Source organism: Erpetoichthys calabaricus, chromosome 11, assembly GCF_900747795.2.
Source record: "Erpetoichthys calabaricus chromosome 11, fErpCal1.3, whole genome shotgun sequence".
Taxonomy (NCBI): Eukaryota; Metazoa; Chordata; class Cladistia; order Polypteriformes; family Polypteridae; genus Erpetoichthys; species Erpetoichthys calabaricus.
The window spans coordinates 139,332,136-139,353,838 of NC_041404.2; the positions used below are offsets into that span (position 1 = coordinate 139,332,136).

The 21,703-nt window shown below is 39.9% G+C and overlaps 1 protein-coding gene across 1 annotated transcript in view; it reads left to right on the top strand.

Moving 5' to 3' along the window:
• Positions 1 to 21,703, top strand: part of snx29 (sorting nexin 29) — a 477,274-nt gene that overhangs the window by 55,698 nt on the left and 399,873 nt on the right. The window contains exons 5-7 of the mRNA XM_028814109.2: positions 7,116 to 7,296; positions 14,841 to 14,911; positions 17,572 to 17,826. Of these exons, the coding sequence (XP_028669942.1) occupies positions 7,116 to 7,296; positions 14,841 to 14,911; positions 17,572 to 17,826 (507 nt within the window). The remainder of the gene's footprint in view (positions 1 to 7,115; positions 7,297 to 14,840; positions 14,912 to 17,571; positions 17,827 to 21,703) is intronic.

Consider the following 21,703-nt stretch of genomic DNA (forward strand, 5'->3'; position numbering starts at 1 on the left):
TTAAGTACATTTCAGTTAGTTAACTTCCAGACTTTCTTTAAAATTGTTAAAGCCCACTTTTAATCAGTATAGAATTTCCAGATTTGTCGTAATTTATTGATGCATAGCCCTGAATATGCCTGGCTTGTAAATACCGTGTGGGTTAAGAGCCTTTTGACGCTGCCTTCATACATATTTTGTTGACTGATTTGGCTATTATTACCTGTCAGAGAGCTCATTAACTACCAGGAAATTGAATTTAGCTTGAATGTGAGGCCTTGTCTTTGCCTCTGTCTTAGTCTCTGATTGATTATTTGGCATTTCGGTGGTGGGCAGTGCAACAGACATTGAAATAATTCATTTATATGTAGGGAATAGGGAGGTTGCAAAATGTTCAGTTTACTCTTTTCCGTCACAGACTAAACAACACTTGACCTTTATTTCTGAATTTGAAATATGAATTTTAGCTGAATGTTAAACAGTCTCTTTTTATAGTACAATAATAAACATTTTTATCTACAGGTGTCTAATCCATATATCCATCCATTTACTGAATCTGCTTAATTGTATTTCGGGGTCATAAAGAACTAAAGCCACTCCAGGAAGATCAGGTTGGCGTGTGGAAATAAACCCAGTTTATCTACATAACACTCACTCTTAACCAGTCAATTTAGACTTAAAATCAGCCTTATGTGCACATGTTATTGGGGTATCAGTAGAAGTCTGGGATACTAGGAGAGATATTAGGCAAACATGTAAAGTCCAAAATTACCAAAAAAAAATATTTTTTTGCTTATAGGTAATTTAAGGATTTATATTACTTTTGTAAGTATAGCATTCTTAAAGGTAGGTGGTGATGGTGTGGGGGGGGGGGGGGGGGGGGGGGGGTACTGCTATGTATGCTTCTCTTTTTCCCATCATCTCATCTTGATAGACTAAATCCCTATGGACTACTTTTAATCTATAGTGCGAATGTTCAAACAGCAGAAGCACAATTGGTCTTTTTTCTTTTCCTTTACTGAATTGTAAGCAGCTTTCCAAACAATAAAGGTATGTAAAGGAAAATAGGTTTAAAATGAACTAATTATTTGCAGTTGTTAGTTTTGTGCAGGCACTTAATCTTTCCCAAAATATTTTCAATCTTCCAAAATCAGTATTTGAAAAATGTCTGGATCATCCATCCATCCGTTGATAGATATAAAATTGTTTCCCATGTCCTGAAGCTGATTCTTCCAGAACGTGGTTGAGGATAACTGGGCCTATCTTAGTGTGAAGCATTGGTCAGAAACTAATCCTAAATGGATGTCAGTCTAATGTGGAACAGTGATGTGCCAATAGTCATTTGAAATTGCATATTCTGAATCATTACCACATTTGCAGCATGTCCTGTTGTATCTTTAGCAGTTTGAACACCATGAGAATTGTTGGCAGCATGTTCCTTCCACTTGATTAACCTCAGCATGAAATCAATATATTGACTCTCCATTTGTCAGTAGAAATGATGGAGACAAAAAGATAAAGAAATAGAAAAAAACATTTACAGTATGTTAATAATGCATTGCTTTTCTGTAGAATTAATTTTTTTAATTGGAGCAGAAAGTGTATGATCCAGTTATCAATATATCGATGCTGCTTCATCATCATACCTTTCTCAAAACTAATTTTCTTATTATTTTTATTTATTTTAGAATAATTCTACATTCTTATTTTTTTCATGTCTTATGACATATTGAAGATTTAAATTGGAAAATAGTCTACATTTTATTAGCTGTGTTATTGCATCACTAAAAAGATGAAAGAGAGAGAGCTAGGAAGGTGCTTGGTGTGACATCTGGGCAGAGGAAGGAAGACAAAGAGACTTGGTGATGGAATGAGGAAGTACAGGAAAGCTTAAAGAGAAAGAAGTTAGTGAAAAAGAACTGGGATCACCAGAGAAATGATGAAAGTAGAGAGTTGTACAGAGAGATGTGGCGCAAAGTGAAGAAAGGTGGCAAAGGCTAAGGATAAGGGCTATATGAGAAGCTGGAAAGAAGAAAAGCACCCGAATGCAGATGGAAATTCCCTGACAGGTGGTGAGAGTGTGTTGAAAAGGTAGAAGGAGTACTTTGATGAAATTATGATTATAGAAAATAAGAGAGTGAAGGTTGGATGATGTGGAGATAGAAAGTCTTGAAGTACCAGGGATCAGCAAGGCTGAAGTGAGGGAAGTTGTGAAGAGGACGATATATCAGAGGGGGCATGCAGATATCTAGGTGAGATGGCAGTAGAATTTCTAACTATATTGTTTAACAAAATCTTGAAAAGTACCCATTTTCAAGAATAAGGGAGGTGTGCAGAGCTGCAGTAACTACAGGGGTATAAAATTGGATCAGCCACACCATGAAGATACAGGAACGAGTGATGGATTTTAGGGTGAGAGAAGAAGTGGCGATCTTTGAGCAGCAGTATGGTTTCATACCAGGAAAGACTACCACAGATGTGATGTTTGCTTTAAAGATATTGATGGAGAAGTACAGAGAATGTTAGAAGGAATTGCATTGCATGTTTGTGGACTTTGGGAAAGCATATGACAAGTTGCAAAGAGAGGAGTTATGGTACTGTATGAGGAAGTTGGGGTAGCAGAAAATATGTGAGAGTGGTACAGGATATGTATGAGGACAATGCGACTGCAGGTAAGGTGTGTGGTAGGAATGACAGCCTGGTTCAAGGTGAGAGTGGAATTACATCAAGGATCGGTTCTGAGCCTTTTCCTGTTTACAATGGTTATGGAAAGGTTGACAGATGAACTCAGACAGGAGTCTTTGAAGACTATGATGCTCTTGGATGACATTGTGATCTGTAGTGAGAGTAGACAGCAGGTGGCGATACGCACTGGAGAGAAGGGGAATGAGAGTCAGTAGTAGTATGAAAGATTACATGTGTGTGAATGAGGGGGAAGGTGGTAGAATGGTGCGAATGCATGGAGAAGAGGTGGTGAAGGTGGATGAATTTAAATAGCTGAGTTCAACAGTCCAAAGCAATGGAGAGAGTGGCAGAGAGGTGAAGAAAAGAGTGCAGGCAAAGATGACTGGGTGGAGAAGAGTGATTGTAAGAGTGAAAAGGGGAAGGTCTATAAAACGAGAGAGCAGCTATGTTGTATGGTTTAGCGACGGTGGCACTGACAAAAAGACAGCAGGCAGTGCTGGAAGTGGTAGAGCTGAAGATGCTATGATTTTTGTTCGGAGTAATGAGGGTAGACAGGATTAGGAATGAGGATATTAGAGGAACAACACAGGTATAACAGTTTGGTGACAAAGTGAGAGAAGCTAGATTGGGATGGTTTGGCAAGTGCAGAGGAGACATGAGGGGTACATCAGAAAAAGAATGTTGAGGATGGAAGTGCTAGGCAAGCGGAAAAAAGGAAGGCCAAAGAGGAGGTTTATGGATGAGTTGAGGGACAACATAAAGACAGTCAGTGTGACAGAAAATGATGTAAAAGGCAGGAATAGATGGAGACAGATGGGGGCAGCCGAAAGAAGAAGATTTCATCACTATGGCAGACAACCATGGACCTTGCCCCACCGGAATGCCTGCTGAAGGGAAGGACCGGGAGAGGGGCAATATCTTTCCCGGGGTGCAAGAGGGCAGCCCCCCTGGGATTACATCAGGGCCACGGATTGGGAGCTTGGATGCTCAACCCTGTTGGGGGTCCATGGCCACCACCAGGGGGCACCTGGACAGCTCCAGAGTCTTGGCATGCAGCACTTCTGCCACAACCGGGTGCAGTATAAAGGAGGCTGCCTCACTCCACTCGGGGAGCCGGAGTTGGGTAGAAGAGGACGGAGCTTGTGAGACAGGAGTGGAGGCAGCAGAAGAAAGAGATGAGGACTAAGTTTACTGGTGATTTGTGCATTGGTTGGTGCACTGTGCATGTACAGAGTGAAGAAAATAAAAAAGGGTGTGTGTTTTGGACATTTGGCTGTCTCGGTGTATGTCTATGTCTGGGCATCTTTCATAATAGGGACAAATGAATGGCTATCAATCTATCCATCCCCTATAAGAATACAAGGGGGGACCCAAAAATAACCGTAATTTTGTTGTTGTTAGGTTGGTACTTGTAGTACGTGGTTGGGCTGCTAGGGCGATCTAGTTACACTCCTCACAAGTCAGTCTGCCAAGTGCCATCAGTCTGGAAGGTTGTGCTTGTGTTCAGTGAATTTTTTTGTAAAAGTAGGTTGCACAACAGTGTGAGAAGGAAATGCCCTGATTTGTGGGAGTCGGGCGATTGGTTCTTTCATCATGACAACGCTCCATCTCACGCTGCTCTCAAAATTCGCCAATTTTTGGCAAGAAACGGTATGACAACCCTGAACCACCCATCCTACTCACCAGATTTAGCTCCGTGTGATTTCTTTTTGTTCCCTTGGATGAAAAAAGACTTGAAAGGAAGGCGTTTTGCTGACGTCGAAGAGGTAAAACAAGAAACGACCGGAGCATTAATGGGCATTACTTCAGACGAATTTAAAAAATGTTTTGAACAATGGAACAAACGGTTAGATAAGTGTATTTCCGCCAATGGAGAGTACTTTGAAGGAGACTAATTGTAGTTTGTACAGAAAATTAAATTAAACACGTTTTAAAAATATTTCCGGTTATTTTTGGGTCCCCCCTCGTATAATTAATTCATTAAATATACATTTTTTACACAGTGCAGTAAGTGGGCACTGTTATCTACAATGTTTGTTTGAGTTGATGCTGCGTTAAATTATTGTGTAAAGTGAGGCCAAACCCTTTATAGTCTTCATGAAGAGTGCCTTTAAACTCTTACCATGTATGGCACTGTAGGGACGGGGCAAAAAGACTGAAAGAAATCCCACTGCTGTGTATTATGATACCCTCCCCATTGGAAAAGAAGTCAAGAGGCCTGCTTGCTCAGTTGAAGAAGAGAAAATTCCTTTTAACAAAGCCTGATAAGCATTTGCTTCTAACTCTGAGGACCCGGGTTTCATGTGAGGCATTCTATGTGAGGATGTTAAATGGAGAGGGGCAGCAACCTGAGTGATTCTTCTATGTTGACAGGCTTAGTGTACACATTTAAACAGATTGACTTTGTGAGGTTGTAATGCTATTGCTGGACTCCAAAGTGAAGGCCAGTTAAGTCTGTGTATTGCTTCTTTTCAAAATAGTAAATTATTTTTCATTTTATCATTTTTGTATTTTCATGAACTTTTTTATTTATTTATTTTTTTAGGTAACCGATTTCTTTGTTAATATTTAGAATATGAAAAAGTTTGGGAACCCCTCTCAGCCTGCATAATAATTTACACGGAACATATGAGTACTGGGGTGTTTTCCGAACAAAGATTTTTAGTGAAGCAGTATTTAGTTGTATGAAATGAAATGAAATGTGAAAAACTGGCTGTGCAAAAATTTGGGTCCCCTTGTAATTTTGCTGATTTGAATGCATGTCACTGCTCAATGCTGATTACTTGCAACATCAAATTGGTAGGATTAGCTTGTTAAGCCTTGAACTTCATAAGCAGGTGTGTCCAATCATGAGATATAAAGGTATTTAAGGTGGTCAATTGCAAGTTGTGCTTCCCTTTGACTCTCCTCTGAAGAGTGACAGCATGGGATCCTCAAAGGAACTCTCAAAAGATCTGAAAACAAAGATTGTTCAGTCTCATGGTTTAGGGGAAAGCTACAAAAAGCTATCTGAGAGGTTTAAACTGTCAGTTTCAACTGTAAGGAATGGAATCGGGAGATGGAAGGCCACAGGCACAGTTGCTGTTAAACCCAGCAGGACTGGCAGGCCAAGAAAAATACAGGAGCGGCATATGCGCAGGATTGTGAGAATGGTGACAGACAACCCACAGATCACCTCCAAAGACCTGCAAGAACATCCTGCTACAGATGGTGTATCTGTACATCGTTCTACAATTCAGCGCAATTTTCACAAAGAACATCTCTATGGCAGGGTGATGAGAAAGAAGCCCTTTCTGCACTCACGCCACAAAGAGTCGCTTGTTGTATGCAAATACTCATTTAGACAAGCCAGTTATTTGGTCATAACAAAAAGTGCTTTGCATGGCGGAAGAAGAACACCGCATTCCAAGAAAAACACCTGCCATCTACTGTCACATGTGGTGGAGGTTCCATCATGCTATGGGGCTGTGTGGCTAGTTTAGGGACTGGAGCCCTTGTTAAAGTCAAGGGTCAGATGAGTTCAATCCAATATCAACAAATTATTCAGGATAATGTTCAAGCATCAGTCACAAAGTTAAAGTTACACAGGGATTGGATATTTCAGCAAGACAATGACCCAAAACACAGTTCGAAATCTACAAAGGCATTCATGCAGAGGGAGAAGTACAATGTTCTGGAATGGCCGTCACAGTCCCCTGACTTGAATATCAATGGAATGATTTGAAGCAGGCTGTCCATGCTCGGCAGCCATCAAATTGAACTGAACTGGAGAGATTTTGTATGGAAGAATGATCAAAAATACCTCCATCCAGAATCCAGACACTCATCATAGGCTATAGGAGGCATCTAGAGGCTGTTAGATTTGCAAAAGGAGGCTCCACTAAGTATTGATGTCATATCTCTGTTGGGGTGCCCACATTTATGCACCTGTCTAATTTTGTTATGATGCATATTGCATATTTTCTGTTAATCCAATAAACTTAATGTCACTGCTGAAATACTACTGTGTCCATAAGGCATGTCATAATTTAAAAGGAAGCTGCTACTTTGAAATCTAAGCCAATGATGAACAAAAATTCAAAGAATTAAGAGGGGTTCCCAAACTTTTTCATGTGACTGTATGTACATAGTATTAATTGATGTCACTCCGTTGAACAGGACAATTTGGCTGTCGGGGTCCTTTTTGTTATTAATCTTAAAGCTGCAAAACAGGCTGCTTGACGTTGCCTTGCTACAAGGCAAAATAAATTGAAGTGGATGTGCAACTACTATACATTCATATTACATATTCTTTTGTTGTGTTGTTTCTATTAGCGATGGATAGGTCTTGCTAGGAGTTATAGATCAAATTCCATTCATCTGTCAGATGCATGCAAATTTTTTTCTCCTAGTTTAAGAAAAAAATCTGTCTCTCTTGGTTAAAATGAATCTTATTCTTTGTTCTTTTCTAGAGTCATCTTTCTGGTTATATGTCAAGGAGCTGCTAAACAAACATGAGCTGCAGCGTTTCTATTCCCTGAAACATATCAACACAGAGGTGGGAAGGGGTCGAGCATGGCTCCGATGTGCACTTAATGAACATTCTCTGGAACGATACCTGCACACCCTGCTTGCTGACCGCATTCGACTCAGGTAGCAAACTTATTATTTAAACACTTTAAAGCATGTTGTCCCTATTGTTATGATGACTCACAGGCAAAATATCACTTGTTGCTTCATTTTCTTTTTATTGCATTTATTCACTAAAGCTTTTATAATTTCTTAGGTACATTTATGGTTTACCTGTTCTATTCACAGTGTGGTACATTACAAAACTGTAATAATTTTCATGCATGGCTAGTTTTCAGGTATTTTCTAAACTGATGGTAGTTACTGTGTTAACGTCCATGTTAATACGTTGCAAGATAAAGCACAGATTAAATGTGGGGGATCTTTGAAGGCAAACCCCATATATTTTTGGCAAAACAAGAGAAGAATTTTGCAAAACTTACGGGCAACATCTTTTCAGACACGAGTCATCAGTTTGACTGGCTCAAGATGGCCATGGAACACCTTATGAGAATTTTAGTCTTAAGGAACTTGTGACCCGGAAGTGACATCAATATTGTTGCTGTTCACCTGATCTGCAAAGGAATGGGGAGGAGAAGCATTTGGCAACAGTGCCAACCCTGGTCTCAGGGGGTAATTACCATTAGATAAGGCCTCAAGTTGTCTCCCAAGTGCATGTGTGTATAGTGTATTAGGTAGTTTAATTTGTTGACACCAACTACAATTTATCTTGTAAACCATCTTTGAGGCTCTACCTCCAAAGTAGAGCATATTTGTGGGCACCACATATAAACAGACGATAGTGGTTGCATGAAATAAGAAAGAAATATCAGCGTGGCATTACAGAACAAAGATTTTTCTCATTCACCTTTATTTTGTGTAACATATTTCACAGAAATACTTTACATGAGTAGAACCACAACCATTTGAGTATCTCTCAATGATAATGTTTTGCCGTCACAAACTTCAAATGGAAACACTGACATTTGATTGCAATGAACTGTGCAAGATCTAACTTGATAGACCCAGCTGAGTTGTCATGCTGCTGGCATGCATAAAGAATTCTTTGGTTTGTGTGCCAATTATATACGGTTAATTAAATTGTTGCGTTTTTTTTTTTGTGAGAATACATTTTTATTATGAGTTTTGCTCAATAGTAAAATACATTTAATTAGTTTAATAAAATAACATCATGATTTTAAAATTGGAGTCGGGAACAATTTTACCTCATTTCAGTGTGGCTCTCTACATGTTAAACGACTTGCTTGGCATTCCACAGTGAGCCAGAGACGGAGATTAAACCAGTGGCCTTGGGTCTAACAGTCCGGTGCTTCAGCCACTAGACTGCTCCAAAAACACACACACATACATCTCCACAAGGAGGATGAAAAAATGAATCCCAATAATTATAGATTTCTATCTTGCATAAAGGTATAATCAGAAATTTGGCAAGTACAGTCTGATAGAAAATAGAAGAGTATTGTGTGAAAATAACATACAAACTAACAGCCAGCATGGGTTCATGAGAGCAGACTCTAGCCAGACTAATCCGTTTGTTTTTGTAAGCAGGCATCTGGAGTAGTAAACACAAATTTGCAATATACTTGGCCATTAAAAAGGCCTTTGATACAATTCTGCACTGCAGATTAAAATATGAAACTTGACTCCTTCTCAAGGGTGGTGTCTGATTTGTATTCAGTTCTTTTTTGTTATAAATTAATCTGTATGTATGGAATGATTACAATAAAACTAATAAATAAAAAAAAAAAAAAAAATATGAAACTTGAAGCTATTGACGTCAGAATTAACATGCAAAATTGGCTGGAGCTAAAGATTACAGATAAGAAGAGATAAGTTAAAGCCATTAACAAAGTTCCTCAGGAGTCTGTACTATTATTGTTTTTAATTTATAATAATGCCATTGGTTCTTATTTAGTTAGTATTTGTGAAATTTGCAGACCACACAAGAGATAGCAAATACTGGGGAGGCAGCAAAAATGCATTTGAAAAGAGATGGGCAATCTCCAAAACTAGGTGAACACCTGGAACATGTAGCTTAATTTAAGTAAATGTAAAGTGCTACATGCAAACAAACAAAGCATTAAATACAGGATGGGCAACACTGAACTACAGGAAGAAACCTCTGTAAAGGATTTAGAGGATTACGCTAACAGATTATCATTATCCATTCAAAGCACAGAAACAATTAAGAAGGCCAATGAAATTTTAGATTTTATTGAAAAAAACTTTTGAATATAATTCAGAGGATTTGATGTAGAAGATGTTATGTTCATATTCTAAGAAATCGCTATTAATACTGCTTCTTGAGTCCAGTGTGCAGTTCTGGTCACCATCTTTCAACACAAGTGTGCAGAGAAGAGTGCATTTAAGTGCATTCCTGGACTCAAAAGAGTGTGCCCCCTGTTGCCAGCTATAGGGGTGGTGGTTCTTCTTTTGGCTTCTCCTGTTAGGGTTTGCCACAGTGTATCATCTTTATCAATGTCTTCTTGTCTTCTGCATCATCTTCATGTCCTCTCTCACTATATCCATAAAACTTCTCTTAGGTCTTCCTCTTTTCCACTTGCCTGGCAGCTCTATCCTTAGCATCCTTTTCCCAATATACACAGCATCTCTCCTTTGCACATGTCCAAACCAATGCAATCTCTCCTCCCTGACTTTGTCTCCAAACTGTCCAACCTGAGCTGACCCTCTAATGTACTCATTTATAATCCTGTCCATCCTCATCACACCCAATGCAATTCTTAACATCTTTTAACTCTGTCACCTCCAGCTCTGTCTCCTGTTTTTTGGTCAGTGCCACCGTCTTCAACCCATATAACATAGCTGATCTCACTACCGTCCTGTGGACCTCCCCTTTCACTCTTGCTGATACCCATCTGTCACAAATTACTCCTGACAATCATCTCCACCCATTCCACCCTGCTTGCACTCTCTTCTTCACCTCTCTTCCACAATCCCCATTACTCTGTACTGATGATCCCAAGTATTTAAACTCCTCCACCTTCGCCAACTCTACTCCCTGTATCCTTGCCATTCCACTGACCTCCATATCTCCACCTCTCCAGGATCTCCTCAACCTGCTCCCTACTATCGCTACAGATCACAATGTCATCAGCAAGCATCATAGTCCATGGGGACTCCTGTCTAATCTCATTTGTCAACTTGTCCATCACCATTGCAAATAAGAAAGGGCTCAGAGCTGATCCCTGATGTAATCCCATCTCCACGTTGATGCATCTGTCACTCCTACCGCAGACCTCACCACTGTTACACTTCCCTCATACATACCCTGTAAAACTCTTAATACTTCTCTGCCACTACTGACTTCCTCATACAATACCACAGCTCCTCTCGAGGCACCCTGTCATATGCTTTCTCCAGGTACACAAAGACACAATGCATCTCCTTCTGGCCTTCTCTCTACTTCTCCAGCAACTCCCTAAGACCAAACATCAAATCTGTGGTTCTCTTTCCTGGCATGACACCATACTGCTGCTTACTAATCATCATTTCCCTTCTTAATCGAGCTTCCATTTCTCTTTCCCATAACTTCATTGTGTGGCTCATCGGTTTTACCCCCTTGTAGTTACTATAGCTCTGCACATCCCCCTTATTCTTAAAAATTGATACCAGTACACTTCTTCTTCACTCCTCAGGCATCCTCTCACTTTCCAGGATTCCATTAAACAATCTGGTTTAAAAACTCCACTTCCATCTTCCTCCACTCTTGTACGTCACCCTATGTTTTTCCATCCATCCATCCATTTTCCAACCCGCTGAATCCGAACACAGGGTCACGGGGGTCTGCTGGAGCCAATCCCAGCCAACACAGGGCGCAAGGCAGGGAACCAATCCCGGGCAGGGCGCCAACCCACCACAGGACACACACACAAACACCCACACACCAAGCACACACTAGGGCCAATTTAGAATCGCCAGTCAACCTAACCTGCTTGTCTTTGGACTGTGGGAGGAAACCGGAGCGCCCGGAGGAAACCCATGCAGACACGGGGAGAACATGCAAACTCCACGCAGGGAGGACCCGGGAAGCGAACCCGGGTCTCCTTACTGCGAGGCAGCAGTGCTACCACTGCGCCACCATGCCGCCCCCTATGTTTTTCCATTTTCTTAAAATATGTATCCACCACAGCCATGCCCATCCTTTTTGCAAAATCCACTATCATCTGACCTTCTTCATTCCTCTCCTTGACACCATGCCTACCCATCACCTCCTTGTCTCCTCTGTTCCCTTCACCAACATGTACATTGAAATCTGCTCCAATCGCCACTCTCTGTCTCTTGGGTACACTGTCCATCACTCCAGAAGTCTTCTTTCTCATCCTTCGCACACCCAACTTGCAGAGCATGTGCACTAACAGCATTCATCGTCACTCCTTCAATTTCCAGCTTCCTAATCATAACTCTGTCTGACACTCTTTTCACCTCCAAAACACTCTTGACATACTATTCCTTCAGAATAACCCCTACTCCATTTCTTCTCCCATCCGCACCATGATAGAACAATTTGAATCCACCTTCAATCCACCTGGCCTCACTCCCTTTCCATTTAGTCTCTTGCACGCACAATATATCAACCTTCCTTTTCTCCATGACATCAGCTAACACTCTCTTCCCTTACTAGTCATACTGCCAACATTCAAAGTTCCTATTCTCAGTTCCACTCTCTTTACCTTCCATCTCTTCTCCTGCCTCCGGACACGTCTCCCCCCTCTTGTTCTCCTCCTTCGGCCAACTCTAGTCCAATTTCCGCCAGCACCCTGTTGGCTAACAGTACTGGTGGTGACCGTTGTTAACCTGGGCCTCAGCTGATCCGGTATGGGAAATCTGTATTGTTGTCCACATATTGATCTGGCAAAAGTTTACACCAGATGCCCTTCCTGACGTAACCTTCCCTATTTATCTGGGCTTGGGACCGGCACAAAGAAACACACTGGTTTGTGCATCCCCTGTGGCTGGGTTTAGCAGGCTACAGGGGTTAAATCTGTTTATTCTCAAGCAAAGAAGGTTGCATGGGAGCATAATAGAGGTCTTGCAAATTATCAAAGGCATCAATAAAATCGATCCATCAGAATTCTTTCCTCTAGTAGTGTAAATTAAGGGGAGCATGTCTCCAAATGAAGACTCTTTGGAAAGTGGAGAAATGAAGTTGAATCGGAAACCTTGAACATTTTTTAAAGGTATCTGAATGAGACATATGGATATCTTGATGGTTTGACAACTAAAACACATTTGGTTAGCTAACTTCCTTTGTTTTAATAGCCATAGTGTGATGTCTCAGATGCAGATTAACAGAAGTACAGCTCATAATGATTAGTGTTCTTTACCATTGTAAAACAGGAGAATTGCTCTTCGCATCAAGAATATTTGCACTTTGGACAAAACTGCAAGTCACTTATATACCTGTAGGTTCATAATGAGTTACACTACCTGTCAAAAGTTTTAGAACACCCCAGGTTTTCTTCAAATACAGTATAAGCAGTTGAAATGCAATGAATTACCTAAAATGGTGAAAAGGTAAGCAGTAAACTGCCACAGGTTTAAAGTTAAAGTTTAGGTTAGAAAAAACTGGAAATAAAAGGAAGTACCAGAATATTATACATGGGCCTTCTTCATGGTACAAAATACAGATGTTCTACAGTAATTAAAGTAAATTAAGCTTTGCAAGTTGAAGCACAGGTGTCCCAACTTCTGTTGATTACTTAAAAGCCCTCTGTCTGTCTTAAAGCAGAGTTGGAACAGACAGTGTTATTACACCCTTTGATGTACTACTTGGACAATACTCCAGTGATAACGGCAAGAAAACAATTAACAAATAAAATGAGTCCAAGCATTTTTGCCCTTAGATGTGTAAGCCTTTCATTTAGAGAAACTGCACAAAAAAAAAGAAATGGTCAGTGAGTGTGGTGTCCTACACAATCAAAAGGCAAATGGAAACTGGAAGAAGCTCTGATAGGAACGGATCTGGCAGACTCCGAGTCGCAACCCATCAGCTTGCGTGGGTCACCAGGTCTGATCTGTGGCACTATTAATTTAGAGTTTTATTTGCAGAAGATCTGCAGAATATCTACCAGGTATACCTCAGAAGGTTGTTTCTGCATTGACCAGGTTTGTTTCTGCATACAGGAGTTTGTCACAGGTTCTCTGAGGCTCTCTCATGCATGTATACATACAGTGCAAAATATACATACATACTGTACCACTCAACATGTATTGCATGTGGTAGGCACAGGTTATACATATATTAGACTGTCATTATCCCAGAGGTAAAATTTGTTTGCAGTAGGAAAGTAGAAAACTTAGGTATTGTTACACAGATACAAGAAAATATGCAAAACAACTGAAAACTAGTGTTATCCTAAGTATACACACTCAAGATTAGTGCAATAAAGAATAATTACCTTTAACAGTACACAAAAGAACAATCTGTAATTTAGCAGCATCTCTAAAATATATATTACAATATATATTCTACAAATATTACACTGGTAAGGCAGATACTGCACTGGATAAGCATGCTATCTTACATATACTACACAAATTATATGGATTTGTATTGCAACATTAGTGAGATAGATTGGGTCTCATCGTCTGCTTACTGCTACAGAGTCTTATGGCAGATAGGAAGAAACTGTTCTGATATCTGTTTCATACTAGCAGAGAGTGCTTAGAGCATAAACAGTCCAGGGTGGGAGGGCTCTGAAATGATTTTCCTTGCTCAGATTCTGGACAGTGGGTAGTTTAGTGCCAATGATTCTTTCTGCAGTTCTGATTTTTTTTTTTTTTTGGGTCTGTTCTTGTCCTGTTGATGGACGACTTGAGTAAGACTGTAATAGATGTACAAAGAACAAACTCCATGGCAGCAGTGTAGAACTGAATTAACAGCTCCTGTAGCACATTGTACTTTCATAGTTGTTGCAAGAAAGAACAGTGTACTTATGTTTATTCATGGCAGGTTATAAGTTATTTTAGATATGCATTACAGTCTGTGTGGCATCACTCTTAAATTTAGATATTTACACATAACCTGAAATTGGGAGGTATTCAGAATGTACTTTAAAGCTGTTTGCTTCCTTCCTGTAGTTAGAATGAACACTGCAACTATTTTTATTTTCTGCATTGATAGCTGAACAAATTTAATTTGTTGCATTTTCTTCTGTATTTTTGTATGTATGTATGTTGTCTGCGTTATTTCACGGGCTTTTCACTGAGTTTCACAAACTCATTTGTCATATTAGGTGACTAGGTGGTTCTGTATAAAGAAGAAAGATTAATTTAGACTTCTGAGTTGGCAACATTCTGCAAGTTTCATTGCTATATGCACGCACTTGTACATTTCCAGTTTCAAGCCTAACAATGAGTTATATTGTGATATTTTCTCTTGGTTGGGATTTTCAAATTCCATAATTCATTCTCCTTAAATCAGTCTGACCTGGAAAAAGAGACAGTAAATTGTACTGAAAGTTGTCAAGTTTTGTTTTTGCTGTTTTTTAGATATTCATATGGAATTAATGCTTGGGGTAATAGTGATGGTTCGTAATGATTGTATGAAGTACATAATTATAATTTTTAAATGTTTTTATCTTTAGTGTCTTCTATGAAGACTGGGCTTTCATAATGGATGAGGAGCGGTCAAGCATGCTTCCTACCATGGCTGCTGGTGGGTTGTTCTTACATGGCTAATACAGATATGGACTGTTTCTTTCAAGATGTTACAATTCTTTGTAGTTGGCATGTGGGAGTGAGAAGTTATTTTTTTGTGAAAAAGTAACCTTAGAATACCATGTTTAAATATCTACTTTAACGTGAGACTGGTTTATCAGAGTACATGAGAATATGATGTTATAATTAGTATTCTACTCAATTTGTGAGAAGTGAAGAATTTTGGTAAGTTAAACTGAAGCTCAAATCTGACTTCAAAATTATTTATAGATGAAAAGGTGGACTGCACAATGGCACAATGTTTAGTACTATTGCCTCACAGCTTCAGAGTCACACTTTGAATTATGTACCCAGCTACTGCATGTACAAAGGTTGCATATTCACACTGTGTTTGCATAAGAATTCCCCTTTGTAATCAGTCCCCGTCCCTCCCGTCCCCCCCACATCCCAGAAATTTAAAGGCTAGTGTAACTAGCAACATGAGTATTGCCTGGTATGAGTGAGTCAGTGAGTGTGTGTGTATGTGTATTTTTTATGTGCCTTTTGTGGGACTGATACCTTGTCCAGGGTTGGATCCTGTTTTAATGTTACCCAGATAAGGTTATTGGGTTCTTATTGTCAAATATACAGAGTTCAGTGAAATTTTCCTTTGCATGTGCTAACCAACATATGCACCATGCTGCCGTTCTCTTATATCATGTGTAGCATATTTAAATACCTTACTTCTAAACTTCTGTCTTCCTCACCTGAAAAATCTCCAAATATATTTGTCACAGAATACGAGGTGTCTTTCTTCTTAATGCTGCCTCCCCAGCACACCACCGCGTAGAAGAGGGCGCTCGCCACAACCGTCTGGTAGAACATCTGCAGCATCTTATTGCAGATGTTGAAGGACGCCAGCCTTCTAAGGAAGTATAGCCGGCTCTGTCCTCTCTTGCACAGATCATCAGTATTGGCAGTCCAGTCTAATTTATCATCCAGCTGCACTCCCAGGTATTTATAGGTCTGCACCATCTGCACACAGTCACCTCTGATGATCACGGGGTCCATGAGGGGCTGGGCCTCCTAAAATCCACCACCAGCTCCTTGGTTTTGCTGGCGTTCAGGTGTAGGTGGTTTGAGTCGCACCATTTAACAAAGTCATTGATTAGGTCCCTATACTCCTCCTCCTGCCCACTCCTGATGCAGCCCACGATAGCAGTGTCATCAGCGAACTTTTGCACGTGGCAGGACTCCGAGTTGTATTGGAAGTCCGATGTATATAGGCTGAACAGGACCGGAGAAAGTACAGTCCCTTGTGGCACTCCTGTGTTGCTGACCACAATGTCAGACGTGCAGTTCCCAAGACGCACATACTGAGGTCTGTCTTTAAGATAGTCCACGATCCATGCCACTAGGATATCCTAGAGATGAGCACACACACATTTACTACACATATAAATGGTTAGCTAAAATGCCAAGTGACATACTGGATTGGCCACCTTGTTTCTTGTCTGAAATTCTTTGCCAGTGCAGAGAGAACTTTGCAATAATTTGCATTCAGCTTTACTGTTTCAGCAGTGCAATGACAGTTATTCTCAGATATTGTTAGTAGCATTAACAACAGCAGAGCCATGAACTGCTACTGAAAGTGGATTGTTATAGGTGTATGTGTTGACTGAAAGTCACTTATGAAAAGCTGCAAAGGACCACCCATATCTTTGCAGTCCTAATAGAAATATAAATCTTGCATCTTAATATGTTATATGTGGAGTGAGTCAACATAAGATTGAGTGATTTTATTAAAACCAGAATGGAGGAATGTGCATCTAATACAATTCTAAACATTGTGTGAGAAATGTTCGTCTTCTCTCAATATTGTATTGGTAGAATCGCTTAGAGTATGTAATGAAGAATGCATAACACTACCTAGCAGTGGAGACTGAAAAAATGCTTTTAGCTTTTCTTGCAGCAATATTTTCTAACTGTTAATTGCCCCTTAGTTAATTCATTTCATTTGAAGCCAACCTGAAGTGTCTGCTGTGAAGGTGGAAGTGTTTGTTTATTCAGAAAGTACACTTATAAAAAACAAATTGATACCTTCTAATTGGGTTGCTTTACTGCAACATTTCCATGGTGCTAATTGCCTCTTGAAAATTCTTTGTGTATTTCCCCAGTATGGAATGTTGAAATATGGTCTAATCTATAATATATAATATATTGCGGCAATATGTACTGTGTGTGTGTGTGTGAGGTTCTAGTGTAAAAAATACAGATGCCTCTTGTGGTATATGGCGTCTCTTAAATTCTGTGAAAATGAAAATAATTTTATTATATGCAGAAAAACAACTTAACCATTATGCATATCACATTACAGCTTTTCTTATGTCACATTTCCTTTTTCAATTACATACTGCAAAAGTGAAGCAAAATTAGTTTACTTTTGAAACCCATTTCCTTGCATTATTTTTTTCAGAATTAAATATAAATAAGAAAACTAGAGTGTAATTCTTTGTCTTTCTTGGAATCAAATAGTAATAATAAAGAGCAACTGTTGTGGTTATGTGAGCCTTTTGCTTTTCTTGTGCACGTGAAATATATTCAGACTTGAAGAGTTAATTTGATTTGTGAGTAAACCCATAAGCATCCATTATACTTGCCTGAATTTTTCTTTCATAGGTCTGAACTCCATCCTGTTTGCTATCAACATTGACAATGCAGACTTAAATGGACAGAGCAGATCTGCTTCCTCTATGTCCTTACTGCTAAAAGAGTCCACACAGGGGGTGAGCACTCTGTGGAAAGAATCTGCCCAGGGGGTTAGCAGCTTGTTGAGAGAGATCACTACAGCCACTTCCACAGTGCCCTCCTTAATTAGCCGCTCTGAGAATGAGTTGGATCCTTTACCTGTGATACCCCGTTCTGCATCTGCAGGTAATTATAATAATTTTGTTTGTTTTGAGCAAATTCATGTTGTTCGTCCTGTTGAGAAGCATGTATGTTATCAGTGGGTGAGGAATTACACTACAGTTATGGTGTCTGCTGCAGAAGAAAACTCAGTCCTTGACACCCACATGGTCATAGTAACTCCTATCTGTCTCTTTTACATTCTGGTGCATATAATGAAGCTTCATACATTTTAATGTTTTAAATTATACACTGCAGATAGTCAGAGAGCTGTGAAGAAGTATACAGAATTGGCCTTGGCATAGCAAACAAAAGTTAATGTTAGAGTCACATCACAGAGGTCAGAACAGGAGTCAGTGAGTATGACCTGTCAGTTGCAGCGGGTGGATAAAAATGAAACACAAAGGAAAATGTGCTTGAGTGGACATTTAGAAGGTTCTGTTCACCTGAAGTTTGTTACATGATTTAGTCTTAAAGTAACAAAATGTAAAACGCACTTTAGACTAGATAATTACAAGTACATTCTTAAGGTTTGTTTAAGAGACTGATAGGATTATGTATACAATATGATAGTTAAATTTTCCATTTAAATATAGTCCTGACACACTGTGCAAAATCAAGTTTTGTCTATAGTAGATCACATCTTTCAAGATGTAAGTATCCCGTTGTAGCAGGGCTACATAGTAATACAGTAATCCCTCCTCCATCGCGGGGGTTGCGTTCCAGAGCCACCCGCGAAATAAGAAAATCCGCGAAGTAGAAACCATATGTTTATATGGTTATTTTTATATTGTCATGCTTGGGTCACAGATTTGCGCAGAAACACAGGAGGTTGTAGAGAGACAGGAACGTTATTCAAACACTGCAAACAAACATTTGTCTCTTTTTCAAAAGTTTAAACTGTGCTCCATGACAAGACAGAGATGACAGTTCCGTCTCACAATTAAAAGAATGCAAACATATCTTCCTCTTAAAAGGAGTGCGTGTCAGGAGCACAGAATGTCACATAGATAGAGAAAACAATCTCTAGCAAACAAATCAATAGGGCTGTTAGGCTTTTAAGTATGCGAAGCACCGCGGCACGAAGCTGTTGAAGGCGGCAGCTCACACCCCCTCCGTCAGGAGCAGGGAGAGAGAGAGATAGAGACAGAGTTTGTTTTTCAGTCAAAAATCAATACGTGCCCTTCGAGCTTTTAAGTATGCGAAGCACCGTGCAGCATGTTGTTTCAGGAAGCAGCTGCACAAAAGATAGCAACGTGAAGATAATCTTTCAGCATTTTTAGACGAGCGTCCGTATCGTCTAGGTGTGCGAACAGCCCCCCTGCTCAATCTCCATACGTCAGGATCAGAGAAAGTCAGCGCAAGAGAGAGAGAAAAGTAAGCAATCTAGCTTCTCAGCCATCTGCCAATAGCGTCCCTTGTATGAAATCAACTGGACAAACCAACTGAGGAAGCATGTACCAGAAATTAAAAGACCCATTGTCCGCAGAAATCCGCGAACCAGCAAAAAATCCGCGATATATATTTAAATATGCTTACATATAAAATCCGCAATGGAGTGAAGCCGCGAAAGGCGAAGCGCGATATAGCGAGGCATCACTGTAGTGTATTCGATGTATGTGCTGAGTGCATTTTGTTTCCATCGTCCCGTTTACTGTTCGTTATGTGTACATCAGTGAATGTTGTCCCCGTAAGTACAGAGGGTACGGATGAGGGAGAGAGACCACAGCCCCAGGATGGAAAGCACCTGTTCACATTCAGTTATATCCGGTTCATTACTATTTAAATGATCAGGAGGGAAAGAGAAGGGGAGAAGGAGAGAGGAAGGAGAAAGACGGAGATTTCATTTAACAACAACAAACCATCATTTCCTGCTATTTTTCACATTGCGCTTTGTATCCAGTTTGTTTCTCATTTTCACTTCAGTGTAATCATCGCCAGAAATCCCGGGTTGGACTTCATTATCCACCATATGCTGAGGAAAAACGTATGAGATTGTTCCATTTTTCCGGGAGATTCAAACGCATCCATTCTTTCTTGATCAGTCATCTGTATTCAGGACAGTAATACAGTAATCCCTCGCTATATCGCGCTTCGCCTTTCGCGGCTTCACTCCATCGCGGATTTTATATGTAAGCATATTTAAATATATATCGCGGATTTTGTGCTGGTTCGCGGATTTCTGCGGACAATAGGTCTTTTAATTTCTGGTACATGCTTCCTCAGTTGGTTTGCCCAGTTGATTTCATACAAGGGACGCTATTAGCAGATGGCTGAGAAGCTACCCAACTTACTTTTCTCTGTCTCTCATGCGCTGACTTTCTCTGATCCTGACGTAGGGGGATTGAGCAGGGGGGCTGTTCGCACACCTAGACGATACGGATGCTCGTCTAAAAATGCTGAAAGATTATCTTCACGTTGCTATCTTTTGTGCAGCTGCTTCCTGAAACGATATGCAGCACGGTGCTTCGCATACTTAAAAGCTAGAAGGGCACGTATTGATTTTTGCTTGAAAAACAAACTCTGTCTCTCTCTCTCTCCCTGCTCCTGACGGAGGGGGTGTGAGCTGCCGCCTTCAACAGCTTTGTGCCGAGGTGCTTCGCATACTTAAGCCAAACAGCCCTATTGATTTGTTTGCTTTTCTCTATCTCTGTGACTTTATATGCTCCTGACGGGCACTCCTTTGAAGAGGAAGATATGTTTGCATTCTTTTAATTGTGAGACGGAACTGTCATCTCTGTCTTGTCATGGAGCACAGTTTAAACTTTTGAAAAAGAGACAAATGTTTGTTTGCAGTGTTTGAATAACGTTCCTGTCTCTCTACAACCTCCTGTGTTTCTGCGCAAATCTGTGACCCAAGCATGACAATATAAAAATAACCATATAAACATATGGTTTCTACTTCGCGGATTTTCTTATTTCGCGGGCGGCTCTGGAACGCAACCCCTGCGATGGAGGAGGGATTACTGTATACCCGGACTCAAGTTCACGATCATTGTCATTTCAGTATTCATTCATTATTGTTATTTGTGTTTTGTGTTTGTTATACGTTACAGGGGCAAGGAAGGGTTTGTTATTTGTATATATGGTGTTTTCACATTACTGCTTTGGTGGAGGGATATGCATATATGTATATATTTTCTACGTGGGGAATGTTCAGTCTTGTTTTGTTACTGTGTTCCATTTAATATATTCCATATAATATATGCATTTTACTGCTTTTGTGTGCTTGTGATTCACTGTCGATTGAGGGGAAAATATTATTTGTTAGAGGTACGGCTTGGTATAGGTAGATTCATCTCGATAATTTACCAAGCCACAGGTCTTGGTAGTGTAGCTGCCGGCTGGGAAAGGGGTTGGCCGGTACAATGTATGTTATGAATACAGTGCTTATTTAATTTTTTGTGCGTTTCTCTTTGAATTTTCATGAATCTGAGCATTCGTGTGTGTGTGTTTTTTTTTTTTTATTCCCTGATTCTGAATTTGACATCGGTTTTGTGATCAGAACCTTACTTTTGGTGATAATTATTTGGACTGTTTTTGTTGCTATTTTGGTTATTTTCAAGGTGTCTTTAGGATATCCGTCCCAAATTGTTAGATGTGTGTATGCAGAGGCTGTAACCTTTGATTTATGACTTGATGGGTTTAAAAGGTCATCAGAAGAATCACTTACTATTTGAGTCTACAAATTCAAAACTCCCTTTTATCAATCCTTTTTGTGCTTGTTAATTCCTTTATTTTAGTAATTTTTTTTCTGGTTTCGACTCAAGCTTGACATTTTGATCTTAATTTTTCCCTTTTCCCATTTGGCTTTGGTAACAGTGTTGTACCAAAGGGCATCTAGCATAATAATGTGTAGTTACTTATGAGAATGGTGGCTCAAAATTTTCTATTAATTTAGCTA